At 35.3% G+C, this 20,869-nt stretch overlaps 1 protein-coding gene across 3 annotated transcripts in view; it reads left to right on the top strand.

Annotated features, from left to right (window-relative positions):
* LOC150086027 (uncharacterized) overlaps positions 1-20,869 on the top strand; it is a 228,680-nt gene that overhangs the window by 121,415 nt on the left and 86,396 nt on the right. For all 3 annotated transcript variants that reach the window (XM_090373659.1, XM_090373657.1, XM_090373658.1), the window contains exons 10-11: positions 3,288-3,380; positions 17,642-17,724. In XM_090373659.1, the coding sequence (XP_090229785.1) occupies positions 3,288-3,380; positions 17,642-17,724 (176 nt within the window). The remainder of the gene's footprint in view (positions 1-3,287; positions 3,381-17,641; positions 17,725-20,869) is intronic.

Genomic DNA, 20,869 nt, shown 5'->3' with positions numbered 1-20,869 from the left:
AAGACATAAGTGCTTTATGCTTCATTTGGAAACCAGTTGAATAATAAACTGTGCAAATATTTCTTCAAAAAACATATTCAATGCATGTAATTAAAACACTTAATATTCATGTTATCTAGATATGGATGGTTAAATACAGTAAACAAGTTTGACCTTTAGGAGCATAATTCTCAATTATATCTTTTTTTGTCACCTTTTCTAAGAACATAACCTACTACTAGTCCAAGGATATAATATGTCCTTGGACTCAGGGGAGGTCCCGATGGATTGGCAATGTGCAATTGTTTCCCCGGTTACAAAGGGGGATCAAAAGGTGACACAAGTAATTATAGACCTGTTAGTTTAACTTCTAGTTCCGGGGAAAATAATGGAGTTACTGGTTAAAGAAGCACTGCAGGATCATCTAGACAAGACTGCAGTTATAGTTCAGACACAGCATGGTTTTTGATAACGGAAAGTCTTGCCTGACCAATTTGATTGGATACTATGATGTGGTCACAAAGAAACTGGATGCAATGAATAACTCTGATATCATATATTTGGATTTTAGAAAGGCTTTTGATACTTGCACATGGAAGACTGTTGCACAAATTAGATCAGTGCGGCATTGGAGGCAAATTGCTACAATGGATAAAAGGATAGATGAGTGGGAGAAGACAGAGTGGTAATTAATGGACCCTGCTCTTCGGGACTAATGTTATTAATGGAGTTCCCCAGGGTTCGGTGTTGGGCCCAGTGTTGTTTTCTGTATTTATCAATGATATAGATTAAGGTATATCAGGGTTAATGTCCAAGTTTTCAGATGATACGAAGGTTGGTAGGCTTGTTAATGACAGCAATGATAGTACACTACTGCAACAGGATCTACAAAAGTTTAGCAGATAAGCTGAGAAGTGGCAACTGAAGTTTAACATTGACAAATGCAAAGTACTGCATATGGGTAGCATTAACCCTAGAGTAACATGCCAACTGTGCGGTACTACGCTCAGGGTAGTGGAGATTGAAAAAGACCTGGGGGTATTTGCACAGTCAGATATGAAGTTTTCTGAGCAGTGCACAGGCTGCAAGAGTAGTTCATGGTCTTTTCAGTGATATATAAGAATTTTGATAGCAGGGATAAGGTGATTATCCACTTGTTTAATGTAGTGGTCAGGCCACACCTTGAGTACTGCATACAGGTCTGGAGGCCTCATTTTAGGTAAGATGTTGAGCTATTAGAATGAGTACAGAGAAGAGCAATGAGATTAGAGAGGGGAACAAAGGGTTGCTGTTACGAAGATAGGCTTAATTTCTGCAAATTGCAATGTCTGGAGACTTAGACACCTGCAAGTTGATCTGATTGAAGTGTATATGGCCTTGAATAGTTTGAGCAAGCTCAGTGCTGATGAGATTCTTTTTCTTGCTCATATGCCACACCTGAGGAGGAGGCACAGATTCAAATTGAGGAAAGATGGTTGTAGAATAGATGTGCAGAAATTTGCCTAATTTGTTTATGACGAAAGCCTTGGCTTTGGAAAGCTACAGAATTGGTATTTATATTTATATTGGATCATTTTATTGTATTTTAACCTATTTGCTTTATTGTTTTTATGTAATTTGATTTTAAATATATAGTTATATTAAATACCAGTTTATTTTTGTGTAAATCGTGTTTTATGATCCTTGTTATTACAGTGGTATGGGTGTTTATGAGAAATTGATGCAATAGGCAAAAATTATGTTACTGTCTAAAAGAGTTCAGATTTCTTGCTTTTCAAATCCTTTCAGAATTTGTAAAATGCAGTCTAGTGTTAGAACTGGTATGGAATCAACTTAATTTTGGATGGATAATACAGTAATTGAAACTTAAGATTCAAAAAATTAGTATTCTGATATAGCTTCAAAAGGCATAGTTCTGACATGAAGATTAAATATCTAATTAATCAGCTTATGAAAAATTTCGTTCCAATATTTATTATTAGTTATAATATTTTTTTTTTATATAGGTAGCTGTTATAAAATTCCTTGGAGGACAATACAACTTATTTGTAAACATTAACCATACAATAAATTATAACAACAATTTATTTAAAACACTAAAATGATGGGAAATAAAGTAAAAGTATAATATTCAAATATGCAGAGTTTAAAAGTGATAAGTGATGAGTAAAAAAATAAGAGCATAAACTTAAACCAAAGAAAAAGAACCTTTTACTATGTGATTTTATTTCTTTAAAATTTTACTACAATGTATATTTATATATTATATAGAATCAAATTACTAAAGCATGGAACTGTGATGCTATAATTACTAAAGCATTGAACGGACATATTATATGATAATATTAACCAATCGGATTAATGCCATCTGCGATAGAACATTACATCCGTTGTTATGTAGTAATGAAATAATGTTAAAATGTAGAGTCCTTCCTGTGTTTAAAAACACAAAGCAGTCCATGAACTAACCGGACCCTAGGCAACAATGGTTAAACTTAAATATTAAACTCAATAAAAATTATATATAAATAGCCGTCCATGGGAAAGATACTTTGCAAGGGACTTTGTTGAGGGCTAAACCCCTACAAAATACTAAACCCATGGCTGGCAGAGCTATCAGTTTCTGTTGTTTTTGTTTATTTATTATTTTGGTTTCAGCTATCGGTCAGGCTAAATGTCATCCAGCCTGTATGCTGCAAAATTACTATTAATAAGCTACTTAATTTCTTTATTTTAATTTTATTATTTTTTATTATTATTATTATAATTTCTATCTTATTATATTATACCAATCTTTCGGGTACTTATGGACGCTTTAGGTCCTAGTTATACAGGCAGATGACAACAGAAACTGATAGCTCTGTCAGCCATGGGTTTGGTATTTTGTAGGGGTTTAGCCCTCGACAAAGTCCCTTGCAAAGTATCTTTCCCATGGACGGCTATTTATATATAATTTTTATTGAGTTTTAATATTTATGTTTAACCATTGTTGCCTAGGGTCCGGATAGTTCATGGACTGCTTCATGTTTTTAAACACAGGAAGGACTCTACATTTTAACATTATTTCATTACTTTATATATTATATTTTATTTTTATATATTTGATGCTTTTAATTAACTCGTATTTGTGTAATTTGTTAATAAGAATTATGTTATCTCATCCCACCCAAAGTCAATTTAATTATGTAAAATTTATTGATCTAGTGAATGTGTTATAACTGTTATAATCTTGACTAAATTTTTCTTAAATAAATCTAGAGCAAATCTTTACTTAGCTTTTTCCTTTTATATTACTTTTTATATTACAGAGTCATCTGGAGCATATGATTTGGCAACTCATTCTGTAAAAATCAGGCGAACTGGAACATTAATGGATGTTAATTCTCTCTGGGATCTGGAAGGTATTAATGAGTTATAATGTATTGAATTTAATTTTTAAAAATCTGAACATATTAATGCATGTGAGTTGTCAGTAAACCTCAGCTGAAAGGTCTGAGGCTATCTAACCAGTTGGAGACACCCATATCTCTTAATCTCTTAGGCTTGTGGGGCGCCAACTAAGTAATGTCCACTTCTCACCCTCTTTTGGTGTAAGCTGTTGGTAGGATCCCTATATGAATCTGAATGAAAGATGATGGGCTGCCTGTGTGACTAAGCTAACCAGATTGAATAACTGGTAGGACAAATCAATCAGAATAGCTCTGGACTGATCTGTATTATCATAGTGACCTGTACCAGCATCTCCTTAAGAATAAAGCTTGAGCACTGCATTTTTATGTCAATATAAGTGGGCCATAAGAAGTACACAAAGCTACACCACTGCATAGAATTGAGAAAAGTGAAAGCAAGGACTTGAATATAAATCTACTTTATTTTCTGTGCATAATGGAAAACTAATATATGTTGGACAATATGAAAAAAAAAAAAAGTGTTTCTTTTAATATATCATTTTTGTTTTTACAATAATTGAGCAAAATATTGATAATGGTATTAATTAGCAAATTTAAAATTATTTCTCTGAAATACTTTTTCTATTGATTGAATTATTATCACTTACAATTGCTCCAACATTATAACCAATTTTAACCAAACCCACATTTTTTTTTTTTTTTTTTTTTTTCAAAACTGGATGTAATTTTTCTGCAGTAATTTTTTTTTCACGGATAAAATATAAATGACATCTTTGTAATATGAAAATAAGCTTTGAATTGTAAATACATAAGTACTTGTAGCTGCATCAGTACTATCAAAAGATTTTCCCAGTACACTTCCACCTTTGTAATCAGTATAAGGTTTCAGATGAATTTCATTGATCATTAAACTAGTTTTGCATTCTGAAGAATATAAAAAAGGCCAATTTCTGTTTAGAAAATGTTTCTTTTGCTGGTCATCTGGAATTTTTGCATTTAGAGAAGAGCAGAGCATACAAATAGTACTTAGCATTAGTAGAGGCATGTGATGCAAGAAAGCAAGCTTATGCAGCATCAGCCCAAAAAAAAAAAAAAAAAAAAACTTCCACTTCACCCCTCCGTTCATTCGAAATACCTGTCCAGCTGAGCCTTAAATTTATTTAGGCTATCAACTTCCACAACAAGGGATGGAAGTCTGTTCCACCAACCAACTACCCGCTGGCTAAAGGCAAATTTCCGCACATCTATCCTACATCTGTCTTTCCTCAATTTGAATTTAGGCTCTCTCAGATGATTATTCTGAGCAAGAGGAAGAATCTTGGGTGAGGGAGAAGTAGGAATGCAGACTGCTATAGAAATTTGTTGGCATGTGGAGATATTGAAAACACCAAAGATGAAAATATCAGTATGCATTCTTTTCACATTGTAACAAATGTAATTGTTTGCATATGAATTTAAACACTGATGCTCCCTTGCTATTAATGTCTCCAACAATTAAATTCAGTAAAGTACAAGCAATGTTTAAAACAAAATAAATATTATTAACATCATTGCTGTTGGCAATTACTGGTATCTGTTCTTAGATGTCAGTAATCTGATTGAAACTGTTCACCTTCATAGGAAGTTCCAGTGACTTTGATTTGCCTAAATTATTAATTTCAGCAGTCTGTACAAATATTGACAACATCAAATCTTCACTAATCATGACTGAATAGGCAATGGAAGGGGCTGGCTGAAATATTAAATATAAAAACATAATATAAGTTTTTTTATTTTTTGCTTTTAAATAACTTGCTAGCATTCAGGTACTGTATGTCTATTGAGGCAACTCTCCTAGTTGTGTGAACTTGTGAAATTCTTGAGCTTTTTCTTAATCATATTTACTTTTGATACTATTTTCCAGGATCTTTTCAAAGTTTTTTTTCTTCTAATCTTTGTTTCTTCTTTTTGGGACTGGCTCTTGTAAATACCTGTGATGACAAATAGCTTGGACGGTTCAGAAATTGTGATGGAACAGCTCAGTGAATTAATTTTGGATGCGTGAAATCTACAGTGATTCTCTTGTTTTTCCCATCAAATCTAGATGTCCATCTAACTATCTGGGATGACTCGAAATGAATCTCACACACTTATAACAATATGAAATATATAAATAAAATGTTATGCTCTCTTCCGAATTTCGCTTTACTTATTATTAGTCTTGTAGAAGATTGTTATTAGCTTTTACAACAGTCCACGTACAGAGGCCTATAGTTTATCAAAGGTTGCATATAATCACACTTTGTGTATTTATCTATACTAAGGCGCATTTAGGGCTAGAGCCTCATAACCTAAAACGATGCCACCTTAAAAATTTTCTGTTTATTCAGAAATGGCTGTGTATTATGATGCTAAGCACTTTATATACATAGTATTTATCTATACTAAAAGTTTCAATAAATATAATTAACATTACATATTATACAAATATTGAGATTTTTGATTTCTTAAACAAGCAGGCACTTTTATTCAGTGTATCCATACACGAAATGAATATTTTATTTATAAATGAAACCACAAAAGCCAAAATTCTGACAATTTACTTCTGTATTACACCCCTCGTGGGTAGCACAGTTGGTAGAATCACCGTCCACCCCACACCTGGTGGAAAAGACCTGAGTTTGAGTCCCGTCGATGATGGGAGGAATTTTTAATGGTCTTTTCATAATGTGTTTGTCTCAGGCTTTTTAATGGTCTTTTCATAAGTTTGTCTTAGGCTAGGGTAACACTGTTTTTTCATCCAGAAACAGAAAATCAACCTCAGAACATGCAATTTACAGACAGTATACATGAAGCAATATGGCCTTAGTCGCCGATGCTCCTAAAACCCAACAACAACTTCTATATTCTGACAAGAATATATCTGTTTCATTTCCTTCTTAGCTAATTATGTGATTAGATAAATGTACTATACTATCGTTTCATTACTGTTAAAATACCACTATTTAAGATAACTATTATTAACATACCACAAACTTATTTTAGCAAACTTACCTTTGAATGTTCAGATGCCACAAAATCTTTCCTTGGTATAGCTTTCAACCATTTGTTAGTAAAAACAGTATCCTTTAATGGAAAGCCAAAGACTTGTACTTTCAGACTATCTTTATATTTCCACAGCATCCAGGAACACATCATTTTCTAAACATTATTAAAAATTTCAAAGCACTTTGATGAGATGAAATAGCATGAGACATGTACAAACACAACAGAACTAATAACAGGAAGAAAAGCAATATTACTAATGAACAAAGACAACGAAAGGCTTAAGCTCTACTAGAACTTTACCTTTACCACTCGGCCCACTTAGCACAATGGATTAGCCCACCAATAACGTAGTAAATTGACTTTATTCTTAAGGTGATGCCTGTACACCCACTGGGTATGATACGTTTGGATGGTGATGATGATGATGATTCATGAAGTTATTTTCATGCCTAGAGTTATTAATCACATTTGGAAAAATTAAGAAGTACATTAAATGCTAAAACAAAATATTGCTAGAATTTTTGGCTTACTGTTCCTTACTTCACACCATGTAGAAAAAGGCCTGCATTTGTTTTCCATCCAAATTGGAAGAACTTTTATGGGATATTTTCTTTTTTACCATAGCTAAGCTGCATGAGTATAAGTTTTTCTTCCAGAAATGTTGATTTTTTTTTTTTTTTTTTTTTTATTCCATAAAGCAAGCATATTTCACTCTTACGTGTTCAAGAAACAGTTCTGCAAATCCTGATGATGCCTGTTACTCTGCAATTGAGAATTTAAGTGTCAAGTTGCTGCTGTGTTGTTGTTACAGTTGTATAACTAAATTATGGCAGAATATTGCTACCCCGATATCACTCTTTTTTTTCTTTTTTTCGCTTTTCTGAAACCAAGAAAGGATCATACTAGTTCTACAAACTTCTGTCCTATCATTCGAACTAGTTGTTTAGAGAAAATTCTAGAAAATATACTTCATTTTTTAACTGACAGTTCCTTGAAGCATGCACCTTATTTTGTACAACTCAGTACAGTACAGTACAATACATTTCAAAATGCTTTACTTCAGGAATAATAATCATGATTTGTCTGTATCTGACATATTCAAGAATTATGTAGGCACTAACTTAGGAATCCCCCAAAAGAGAGATATCACCTTGCTTAGAAATCGGAGTGTCACCAAAGATAAGCATAGAAGCAGAAGAATCCTTTTTTGTGAGATATAAGACAGTACTGAGTTTTAGAAAGATCGAAATCAACTAAGTTGAATTTGCCCCACTGTAGAATTACCTGGAGATTGGCATTTAAGGAATTGGTAGTGGATATTTGAGAAGTTGAAGCTGATTGAGCAGGGCAAGGTTTCTTGAACTGTAAAGTGGACAGCAATATGCTATCATCAGCAAAATTATGGATAGGATTTCCGGTCAATGGAAGAACGTTATTAATATACAAGAGAAAAGAGTGGGGGAAAGAACTGAACCTTGGGGGACACTGGCATTAGTGGAGAAGTTAGAAGACAGTGAGCCATCTACCATCACCCTCAGTGAGCTGTCAGAGAGAAAACTGGATAACCAATTACAAAAAACAGTTGGCGAACCATAAGATGGAAGCTTGTTTAGAACACCTTTATGCTAAACATGATCAAAAGTTCGGTGTGTTTCACCGAACTTTTCCATTGAATTTGCCCATAAATGGGTAACATAAGCCAGAATATCACCAGTGGATCGACAGTGAGGAATCCATACTGGCGATCATTAATCAGATGGAAGGTTTCAAGGTAGTTTGAGTTCACAGTTAATTGATTTCTCCATTATTTTAGAAAGAGTAGAAATAATTGCAATGGGACAATAATTGGATGGGAGGGATTTCTCATCCTTTTTTAGGAACTGGCTGGATATGAGCAAATTTCCAGGCAGAAGGAAAAACACCTTTAGAATAAAAAAGGTGGCAAAAAACAGAAGTAAGTTCAGGAGCACAGGTTTTGAGAACAAGTGGAGAAATACCATCAGGACCTGGAGCTCTCTCTCTTAGCACCAAGATTCATCAAAATCCTTCTAACATCATTTTGACAAAAGACTACAGGAGGCATTGAATAGAGCATGTTGGAAATGGCAGGAGGTGTTTTACCAAGATAATTAATACATGAGTTGGAAGAAAAATGGGATGCTAGCAGGTCAACTTTATCCTTGGCTGCAGTGACAATAGAACCATCCGGTTTTGACAGAGGTGAGAGCAGAGATTGGCAAAAGTTGCAGCAATAGCTTTGGCAAGAGACAAGAATGCTCGGCTATCATTAGGGCAAGAAGCAAGTTTTCTACCCTTAGCCTGTTCAAAATCTAGTTTGTACTGATTAATAACTGCTTTACAATTGCTGCGAGCTTTGGTGTAGACAGAAAATGAAACTGAAGAATTGGAAACAAGCCAATTACTATGTGCAGCATTCTTTTCTTGAACAGCCTTAGCACATTTATTGGAAAACCAAGGTGTAGATAAAGGACAAGATTTTAACATGTAGTGTGGAATAAAGGATTCCATTCCTACAAAATAATTTCACTGACATGATCCTAGCAAACGTTGACATCACAAGTTTTGAAACAGTAATCCAACCAAGGAAAAGAAGAAAATAAATCTTGCAGGTCATTCAATTTTGTGTTCTTGTAATGAGTAGGGGATGTACAGAGTGTGCACAAGAAAGGAGCGTTTAGCTAGAATTATGGAGTATGTAGGCGAAGGCATCCTCCAGGTTATCAATGGAGCAATAAGCACCATCAGTTGAATTCCTTTCTCCTTCCTTTTTTTGGCACACCCATGGGAATGACAACATAGTCTTCACCGAAAAGCAATCAGAACCACAATTTGCTCCTCTCTGGGCCCTAACATCACAGACAAAAATTGTCCTTTGTTGTTTAGTGATCACATAATCAATTATTGATTTTAGTCCCTTTGTTTCTTGGAACCATGTGAACTTATGAATATCTCTATGTTGGAAGAAGGTGTTACTAATCCTCAGCTTACATTGAGAGTGGCCGACCGGGCTAGCCAGGTGGGTAAAGTGCCTGCCTGGCAACCCAAAGGTCGCGGGTTCGATTCCCGCCTCGGGCTTGGATCAAAGTACTGCAAAAACCTTGGGAGGTGCACTATGGCCACAGAAGCCGATGTGCCAACAACTACCAAACCAAAAAAAAAAAAAAAAAAAACATTGAGAGCAAAGTTCTATCAGTCTCTCTCTGTTATTCTTTACATTTTCTCCATGTCTTTCCACCACTTTTGTCTGCAGCTTGTCCCTTTCTGGAGTTCAAATCCCCCATTATGACTACCTCTCTGCAACGTGGAATTGCTTCTCTTACTTCTGTCAGGTTTTCCCAGAAATTTTCTTTAATATGAAATTTGTTGGGATAAAAGTGCATAGGATATATTGATAGACAGTAGCAAAGGAAACTCATTATTAGGAACATATACCCCAATAATAGTAATTTCTCTTCCATATATTTTAATTTCAGGTGTCATGATTCATTCATCAACAGAGCTCCATTTTTCAGTAAACTTTCTGAGATTCTTGTGAATAAGAACAGCCACCCCTGCCTTACTCTGACAGGTCAGTTGACACCAGACCAAAGGAAAATATGTTCTACAGTCATTTCTTCACCTCTCACTTTCTTTTTTGTTTCAGTTAAGACTGCCACATCCAATTTATATTTTCCCAATTCCAATAAAATTTCATCTTGTTTTGTATTAAGTCCTTGTACATTCCAGCAGCCAAAATTCATAAACCTTTTCCGTTTGCCAGTTTGATTCCCGTTTGTCCATCCGATTTTTCCTCTGTTAGGTCTTTTAGCATTGAAAGGATGTTTTATGATGAATGAGGAGCTGGCCCATTGCATCAACCTCCAACCTGGAGGACCAGATTATCTTTTTTTGTCTGGTCTCTAGCCACAAACCTTTCTGGCTTGAGAGGCCCTACCGGTAGCAAGCAAGCTACCACCAGCATAGCTCTGTAGATCATTGAGACACACAAGCCCCACGACAAGGTAAAGTTACCATCAGTGGGGAGTTATGTTGTATGTCGAAGCTTGTTATTTAGAAGGTGATTTTGTTTTGTGTTATTGATAAGCAAAAAAACTGCAGTATGTTATGTGAAATCAGTTTACTGAGCTTGATGAAATTTGTTGGGATAAAAGTGCATAGGAAGTATTGATAGACAGTAGGAGTTTTTACCATACTGGTTTTTATCGAGCTCTTGAAAGTGAACAAAAATACTAGAATAATATGTGCCGACAGGGCTAGCCGGGTGGGTAAAGTGCCTGCCTGGCAACCCAAAGGTTGTGGGTTCGAATCCTGCCTCAGGCGTGGATCAAAGTGGTGCAAAAACCTTGGGAGGTGCATTATGGCCACAGAAGCTGATGTGCCAACAACTAACAAAATAAAATAAATAATAATAAAAAAAAAAAAAAAACACTAATAATATTTCCATAAAAATGGTTCTTCATGAACTTTCTCTGAATGGCAGTTGGTTTTTTTAAGCAATACAGAATTTAATAACAGTGCAACTCATCACAAAAAAAAAAAAGGAAAAAAAAAAAAAAGTCAACTACAATTAGTAGCAACTCAAGACTGTTTTTTGTCCTGAGATTGCCCATTAGGCAACAACCAACTTGGGAATATAACATGAATTTAATGATCTTGATAGTGCTAATAAAGATAGTGTTTTCTGAGAAACTGTGGATTCACCAGATAAAGCCTTGACATCCTAATTCATTTCACAAATATACGTGGTCTCAATTCTAATCTCAACGATGTCCATTTCCACTTGCAGTCTGCCAAACCACATGTACTTTTTCTGACAGAATCTCAGTTATCGGTTGATTCAACTACTGCTCATCTCAGATGCCCAAATTATTCGCTGTATGATTCCTTTCGCCTCAAAGGTGGTACTTGTGCATATGTCCGTTCTGATATTCCCTGTCAGAGACTTGGCAATTTGGAATCTCCTCTCTTTGATCTTCTCTGGCTTAAAATCTCTCTACCTCACTGTGTCAAATTCATCTGTTGTCTCTACCGTTCTCCCAACTCCACTAATCACTTGGAGCTCTTTGACTTCCTCTCGTTGCAATTTGACTTTCTTCAGTCCAACTTTCCTAACAGGGAGGTAATTTTCCTTGGTGATTTTAATGTTCACAACTCCAGCTGGCTTCCGTTTTCTAGTCACACCGACCCAGCAGGTCGAGATGCTGAGGCTTTTGCAATTACTAATGACCTAGCACAGATTGTTCATTTACCTACAAGAATACCGGACAATCCGAATCATACAGCCAATACGCTTGATCTTTTTCTGACAAACAACCCTTCTAAGTACACGGTCAAAGTGAGAGGTCCTTTAGGCACTTCAGATCACAACTTGGTGATTGTCTCTTCTCCAATGGAACCTTTATCTCATGGCTATTCCCAACCTCGTGTTGTTTGGCATTACAAGAATGCAAAATGGGATGACCTGCGAGACTTCTTTTCTTCTTTTCCTTGGTCGGATTACTGTTTCAAAACTCCTGATGTCAACGTTTGCTCAGATCGTGTCAGTGAAATTATTCTTGCAGGAATGGAATCCTTTATCCCACACTCCACTTTAAAATCTCGTCCTTTATCTAAACCTTGGTTTTCCAATAAATGTGCTAAGGCTGTCCAAGAGAAGAATGTTGCATATCGTAATTGGCTTGTTTCTAATTCTTCAGTTTCATTTTCTGCCTACACCAAAGCTCGCAACAATTGTAAAGCAGTTATTAATCAGTCCAAACTAGAGTTTGAACAGGCTAAGAGTAGAAAACTTGCTTCTTGCCCTAATGGTAGCCAAGCATTCTGGTCTCTTGCCAAAGCTATTGGCCGCAACTTTTGCCCATCTCTGCTTCCACCTCTGTCCAAACCAGATGGTTCTGTTGTCACTTCAGCCAAGGATAAAGCTGACCTGCTAGCTTCCCATTTTTCTTCCAGCTCATGTATTAATGAACTTGGTAAAACACCTCCCACCATTCCCAACACGGTCCATTCAATGCCTCCTGTGGTCTTCCGTCAAAAGGATATCAGAAGGATTTTGATGAATCTTGATGCTAAGAAAGCTCCAGGTCCTGATGGTATTTCTCCACTTGTTCTCAAAATCTGTGCTCCTGAACTTACTCCTATTCTTTGCCGCCTTTTTTCACTTTCTTATTCCAAAGGTGTTTTTCCTTCTGCTTGGAAATTTGCTCATATCCAGCCAGTTCCTAAAAAGGGTGACAAATCCCTCCCATCCAATTATCGTCCCATTGCAATTACTTCTACTCTTTCTAAAGTAATGGAGAAATCAATTAACCGCCAACTCTTAAACTACCTAGAAACCTTCCGTCTGATCAACGATCACCAGTATGGATTCCGTCAGTGTCGATCCACTGGTGATATCCTGGCTTATGTTACCCATTTATGGACTACTTCAATGGAAAGGTTCGGTGAAACACAAGTAGTTGCTCTTGACATCTCAAAGGCTTTTGATCGTGTTTGGCATAAAGGTCTTCTAAACAAGCTTCGATCTTATGGTTTGCCAACTGTTTTTAGTAATTGGTTATCCAGTTTTCTCTCTGATCGCTCACTGAGGGTGATGGTAGATGGCTCTCTGTCTTCTAACTTCTCCACTAATGCTGGTGTCCCCCAAGGTTCAGTTCTTTCCCCCACTCTTTTCCTCTTGTATATCAATGACCTTCTTCCATTGACTGGAAATCCTATCCATAGTTTTGCCGATGATAGCATATTGCATTCAACTTTCCGTTTTGAGAAATCTTGTCCTGCTCAATCAGCTTCAATTTCTCGAAAATCTGCTACCAATTCCTTAAATGCCGATCTTCAGGTAATTCTCCAGTGGGGCAAAGACAACTTAGTTGATTTCAACCCTTCTAAAACTCAGTCTTGTCTTATATCTCGCAAAAAGGATTCTTCTGCTCCTATGCTTATCTTTAGTGATACTCCAATTTCTAGGCAAAAGGATATATCTCTTTTGGGGATTACCTTGACTTCTAATCTCTCTTGGCACAAGCACATTACAAATATTGCTTCCTCTGCATCTAAAAAACTTGGTTTTCTCTTTCGCTATCGGCGTTACATTTCTTCCAAACAGCTGCTCACTCTGTATAAATCGCAAATCCGCCCTGCCATGGAATATTGTTCCCACATTTGGGGTGGTGCCCCCAAAACCTCTCTCAGGCTTCTTGATTCCATCCAGAAGAGGGCAGTTAGGTTAATTAATGACTCATCTCTAACAGAGTCTCTCCACTCGCTTTCTCATAGACGCACTGTTTCTGCTGCATGCCTCTTTTACAGATACTTCCATGGGCACTGTTCTTCTGAATTGGCTTCTATAATTCCTGCTCTCTCTTTCAAAACAGTCCGAACACGTGCCGCCACCAGCCAACATCCATTTACTGTCCAACTTCAAACCCACAGAACCAACTTTTCATCTTCCTCATTTATTCATTCAACTGCCGTTTTCTGGAACAACCTTCCTTCATACATATTTCCTGAAAATTACAATCTACAGAAGTTCAAGTCCAATGTCAACAAATATCTTCTTTCGTCTTCTCAACCTCCAACCCAAGCATGGTACTAAGTACTATAGGTTCTAATACCTCTCGTGTTTGGGGTTCACATAAAAAAAAAAAAATACAATTGCATTTTTAAAATAAATGCCAGCTAATTGATGTCGTAAGCCTGTCAGTAAGTTTACAATATGTCTATAATAAGTCACTTTTTCCAATTTTTAGAAAACTTATTAGAAGTTCAGCATGGGGCAGCTTGTGTTGATAGCATTGCAATTTGAAAGAGCAATGCCATATAATTGTAGTCTACTTGTAAAGTCTTCTTGTTATGTACAATTAAGAATATTTGGGCTATCACAAAAATGAAGACTGGTTGAATGATTATTTTGATCACTGACAAATCACTCATCCTCTCATACAGAAGCATTGAGAAACAAACCCTATAGTCATCAAAGTAAAAATAAAAATAGTTTTTCACTAACAGATCCATTACAGTAAAACTAAGCCATGTAACTTTAGCAACATAACAAGATCCACTTGTTTTTTATGCCTTTTAATAAAGTGTACATCTATTTAAAAGACTTAACACAACACTTTATTACCTTTTACAATTGCCAACCATGTACTGTTTGAGTGTGGTTTATTATGTATGAGAGAGAGAGAGAGAGAGAGAGTTGTTATTAATGGCTATTACTGCTCTTCTTGGACTACATTATTAGTGGAGTTCCTCGGATTCAGACTGTTTTCTGTGTTTATTAATGACACTTAAGGCCTTTAAAGTGTGATGTGTAAGTCTGTTGAAGATGCAAAGGTTTGCAGGATGGTTAATAGTTATCGGGGAATGTTACTGTAACAAGACCTAGGGAAACTAGACAGATGGGCTGAGAAGTGGTACTCAAGGTTAACCATTGATAATTGCAGGGTATTGAATTTGGCAACAGTAACCCTAGAAAATATATAAACTGTGTGGTACCACTTTCAAGATAATGGAAAACGAAAAACACTTGGGGGTAATTTTGCAGTCAGACAGACATGAGGTTCTTTGAGCAGTGCAGACAGGCTAATAGACAGTTCATGGGATTCTGTTGATATACAGAAACTTTGCCAGAAGGGTCAAGGAGATGATTATCTTGCTGTATGAAGCAATGGTTAGGATGCATCTTGAATACTGCCTGCAAGTCTGGAACATAATGACTGAAATGAAACACACCAACTGTCTATGAATAAAATAAGACAGAATAAAATTTGTTGTAAAACTAAAATACACTGACTGTAAAGTTAAAAGCAATAAAATTAAATATATGAAATTAAAATATGCAAAATTAAAAGTGATAAAAACAATCATAGCTTTCAAAGACGACAGTCTCCTTTATCAACAGTAAAATTTAACCGTTATGACACATCCTTAAATAATATCAACAGGATCATGGCTCGCAGCACATGTTACCATAGGAGCATGAGGTTTATTCTCCACACATGCATGGAGACCGGAAATGGCTCGGAAGTGTGCCAGGTGGAACCATTCATCCCATCCAAGAATTATGGTTTCAAAGAGGGGATGAATACGGACACCCTATCTCTATTGATGATATGTTCTGAAGAACAAATCTGCAAGCTCTCAAGCCATTTGCAGTTCCAGTACCTGTGCTAACAATCAGGTCTGGAAGCTTTGTCTTAGGAAAGATAGGGATCTGTTAGTATTGGTACAGAGGAGAACAAGATTAGTCATTCTTATGAAGAGAGACTTCAGTTCTGTAATTTGCAGCATTTGGAAATTAGAGTCACGTGTGAGGAGACTTAATTGAAGTTCTTAAGTCTTTTACATGATTAAGTAAGCTAAATGCAGATGACATCCTTACTCTTCTTTGTATGATGCACATAAGGGGACAAATTTAAATTGAAAAAGGGCGTTTTCAAGATGTGCATAAATTTGCTTTCAGCAAAAAGTAACTGATTGTGGAACATACTTCCATCTGGTGTTGTGGAAGTGGATAGTTTGAATAAATTTAAAGAAGGATTAGACAAATTATTAGAGAAGGTGGATAAATGATGAAGGTAGTTATTTTTAGCTGAAGCTATATTTGCTTTCTTGCATCAGTCATATGCCACTACTAATAATAATGCATCAATACTTAAGCTCAATCACTATTCATCCTTGGAAATAGTCCCCTTCAGTTTCATATCAAACACAGAGCATGCATCAACTCATCATTTTATAAGTGCAAGAGTGGTTCAGTGAGCAACCAATGAAATTCTTCTCTGACAGCATCTGGGATTTGTTTTATGAGCGGTGTATATTGACAGAGGAGGGGACAAGGTTTTAATAAAGAATTGTATATTTAACTTTTGCTGTTTTCATATGAACCACCCTTGTATAACTAGCAGATTTTTGCAAACTATAATACAGATATACCATTATAATAAAAAGAATTTTTTTTTTTTTTTTTTTTTTTTTGAGTTTCAATTATAGTTTTGGTGCACAAATTCACCCACTAGAAAAATAAAACCTATAGTGGAAAACTGGATTGAAACAAGGCCAGAAGAAAGATTAATTATCACTCCTGTTAGCCAGTGAACAATTACCACAGAAACAGCATCACAACATGAAAACAACTTCTAAAGTTTAGGTTCAAAATGTTATCATTACAAACAGTGAAAATAGCTTATGTTGAGTTTAGGGTCAATTTATTTACTTATTAGGTTACTAAAGTGTAATTGAATTATACTCAGTATCCAATAAATTTTACTTTAAGTTCAGAATTTGTGAAGTTAAGTGCCTATTACTTATTATCATTCTAAGTGATAAATCTTCAAAATTTAAATTTCCATGTATGTCTTTTACACAAGATTTAACTATCTGTTAATAATTGAATTTTTATTAGAGAAATCAAAGGTTCAAACTGTTTGTGTAAGGTATTGCCAGTTAAAGCTGGGTGGTAAATCTAGTTGAAAAGTGGATTTTTTTTAAAATTAATTAATTATTGGTGAAAGGTTGTTTGGCACTGAGTCAATCCTTTCAAACCTCTGATGGGTTGAGGAAAGTTTTTCCAAAAGTATTGGAAATATCTGCATTAGTCAATGTTTCTTACGTGTTGCAAAGAGCTCTGAAATATTTTGTGAGGTTAAAATTTGCATTATAAGTTGTATCATGTGTTGCCAAGGTTAACCTACATCCAGAGCAATATAATTTTCTATTTTTATGTTTTTGTATCAATTGAGACATTTTAATCAAGATCTTTTCTCTGAGTTGCCGTTCTTTACAATATAATGCCATTTTAAAAAACACAACTGTGACCCTTTTGAGAATGACAATAATTCTGTTTTCTGAGTTTTAAAAAAAAATGTTTTTAGCTAATTGACCACTTAAAGATACTCTCAGATAATCTTGTACAGCTAGAAATCTTATGTGAATCTGAAGAGGGATTGTATGCTTACATGAAATAGGCTTGAGCAGTCTATTTCATCTACATCATTTGTTAACACCCAAAAAGCTAAGCAGCTACCTCTTCTAACACTCTACCCTGTTACCAATTCATTTTTATGAGGATTTTATTTATTCTTCTTCTTATTATTATTATTATGATTTTTGTTTATTTATTTATCTTATTTAATTATTATTATTATTATTGAGAGAGTTAGGAACCTAATGAATAGTGCATTTCTTATATTTTGCTTACTTAGGTACTGCAGCAGTTAGTAGGAGTACAAGACTTACTGAAAAACAGAGAGTTGAAAGGATATCATCTGTTGACTCTTTTAATCAGGTGTGTTTTAAAAATATACGTGGGTGTACATGCTTGTGCACACACACATATGCATGCATGAATGTATGTATGTTTTTGCACTCATTACTTTGCATTGTGTCCTTATTTCTGTATATATAATACCCATTTGTGATGGGTATTATATATACAGAAAATGTGTGTGTGTGTGTGTGTGTGTGTGTGTGTGTGTGTGTGTGTGTGTGTGTGTGTGTGTGTGTGTGTGTGTGTGTGTGTGTGTACCAAAAGTGTCTCCATCACAGATGGAGACACTTTTGTATGTATTTCAATTGTTATTAGAAAGATGCTTTGCACAAATATTACTTGTTTTGTAATAACCAAAAGTAACAGGACTAAATCCATAATATACAGCAACAGGTGATGTTCAGGCAGAATTTGATATTGCTATTTCTTGTTGCAATTATTTTCTCAGTTAACTGGATATGTTAGAATCAATCCTTTGTCATTTCCATAGCTGCCAACTCTCCAGATTTACAGTGGAAAATCTTTTTTTTTTTTTTTTTTTGGCTTCTTCTGTCTCCTCACCATAGCATAGTTTCATCTGTCAATTTCAAATAGAAAAAAAAATACACTTCAATAAAGAATGATCATAATTTTTTTTTCCTTCCCCAATACTCCTTTATTAATCATCCATATTTTGTTGGTCCTTTTCATTTGATTTGATAAAAATGCATGCACTTACTCCAATTGATAAAAATGCATGCACTTTCTATTTGATAAAATGCATGCACTTACTCCAATGTTTCTGCTACACTTCAAAGACATGGTGGAAGCCATTTTTTGACATGCATTTGAGAATTGCCTCTTATGTTTGTACACCTTCTCCTGATGACTGGAAACATTTTCCTTACAGCTCCTTTAATTTTGGAAATAAAAAAAAATTGCAGGATGCAAGTTCAGGTCTGTAGAGCAGATGTGGAACACATTTGATATTAATACTGGCTAAGTATTCAATAACAGTTTGAGTACTGTGGGTTCTCACATTGTCATATGACAAAGCATCCACCCATCTGCACACAGTTGTGGTCATTTGCGACAAACAATTCTGCAGAGTGTGCAGCACAGTTCTGTAGTAAGGTCCTGTAACAGTCATATGACATGATAGAAAATACTGGTAAACCATTCCTTGAACGTCAAAAAAATAAATGACCATGACCATGACCTTCCCACAACCTTTGCTTTTTTTTTATTGTTGCCTATAACATAGACTTCCAAACAGAGCTTTTCTGCTTACTTTCAGGGTTGAAATGATGAAGCCTTATCTCATCCACTGTTATCACCTTATGCACAACCATCTTCAGTAACCATCCATTGCAGCTTCTGACAAACCTCCCTGCAAACTTGCTCAGGTGTGAGTAATCTTGGAACTCAACATGATTAAACATGTATCATATGCAAATGGCATGGAGAATATCATGTGTGCTTCCTACTGATATTCTCAACACCTCTGCCAGTTGTCTTGCTCCTATACGATGATCTTCTCTCATGATTACAGAAGCAGTGTTTATGGTTTCTGTGGTGACAGCCAGTGTTTGTGGTTTCTATGGTTTCTGAAGAAGCTCTGCTTGGCAGTGATCATTAACTATTCTACCAATCTTTATATCATCTGCAAATTTAGACATCACGCCTGTATCCCTTCATCGATATCATTTATGAAAATCAAAAACAACAGTGGTCATAATACTGATCCTTGGGGAACCCAATCTGAGGAATAACCATTTATCACAACTTTTTGCCTCCTGTCCTGAAGCCATCTAGCTATCCATCTAAGGATTTTCCCTGTGATTCCAACCTGTTCCAGCTTATAAAGTAACCACTCATGTGGGTTTGAGTCAAATGTGTTGCTGAAATCCGAATAAACTATGTTGAAATTATTCCCCAAGTCCAGCTCTTGAGTGACCCTGTCAAAATAGCTAACCAGATTAGTTAAAATGTGGTTTTCCCTTTACAAAACCATGCTGAATATTCTTTGGAATTCCATTTCTATCTAAATGATCCTGAATTCCACCCTTGATCATTGTATCCATGATTTTTCACTACTGCTGAAGGCACGAGTATATTTATTTTACAGTAACAATACATAAAATCATAGCCACTGTCATTGCTGGATAAGAGGTACCACATCAACCAGCACCACACACTAGCAGCTAAAGGCAACAGAACTGTGTTTCTCATATCTTTGGAGTTTTCAATATTTATATCACTGAAGATAAATAGATGGAGCAATAGATGTTTTGCTGCATTGGGTTGGTTGGTTTCATTGTGAAAGAAGAAAGAATTGATGTGCCGTGGTCCTTCACTGGGGAAATAAATAAACAGGTGTATAAGGAAGCATGAAATATAAATATCCCAACTCATGCTTATCATTTTAACAGTTCCTCATAGCAGTTCTGAGTTTAACAGAATGTTCAGCCTTATGAAAAACTCTTATGATATATGTGTATGTATATATATATATATATATATATATATATATATATATATATATACTTTTTGACCAAGGAATTTCACTCCACTTAGTTTAATATTCTAGTTCACTTCAAAGAATGCTCACTTATGATACCAGCTGTCTCCTGTTCTTCAGCTAGACCCTGATCCACTGAAGGATCATCCCTGATCTCAGTTTGGTGTAGTTTATACGATAATATCTAATAATGGACCATATTAAAGGTTTATCAAAGTAAAGCTTTTAATATGGTTTTTATAACACTATATTAAAAGCTTTAAGTATGCACTATTAAAATATGTAAGGAGCCTCTATGATTTTATCTCCTCTTTCCGTCGTGTATGTAGAACTCCTTGTTCCTATTCGTAGTTCTTTTTACATACTGTTGGATGATATTTAGATAAGCCTTAGGTAAAATAAGATTTCCAAGATAAGCTTTTTCTTATCTTACCCATCAGTATGATTATAAAATAACTCATGGTTTTGGGGCTCTTTCTCTCTCGCTCACTCAAAATATTTGTTGGAAATTGTGAAATATCCCATATTACATAGTTGTAAGGTAACTTATTTATTAGTATTTGCTAAGAATAAAGCAATCATTTATCCATGATTATACTAACAAGAATGCAATATGGTGAGTTAATGAAGCAATGGTACATGCAAGGAAGAGTGAGAAAGCTG

Source organism: Mastigoproctus giganteus, chromosome 5 (genome assembly GCF_048544385.1).
Source record: "Mastigoproctus giganteus isolate SK-2022 chromosome 5, ASM4854438v1, whole genome shotgun sequence".
Lineage (NCBI taxonomy): Eukaryota > Metazoa > Arthropoda > Arachnida > Uropygi > Thelyphonidae > Mastigoproctus > Mastigoproctus giganteus.
Note: the sequence above shows the minus strand (reverse complement) of the source record. Positions and strands in the feature narration are given on the sequence as shown.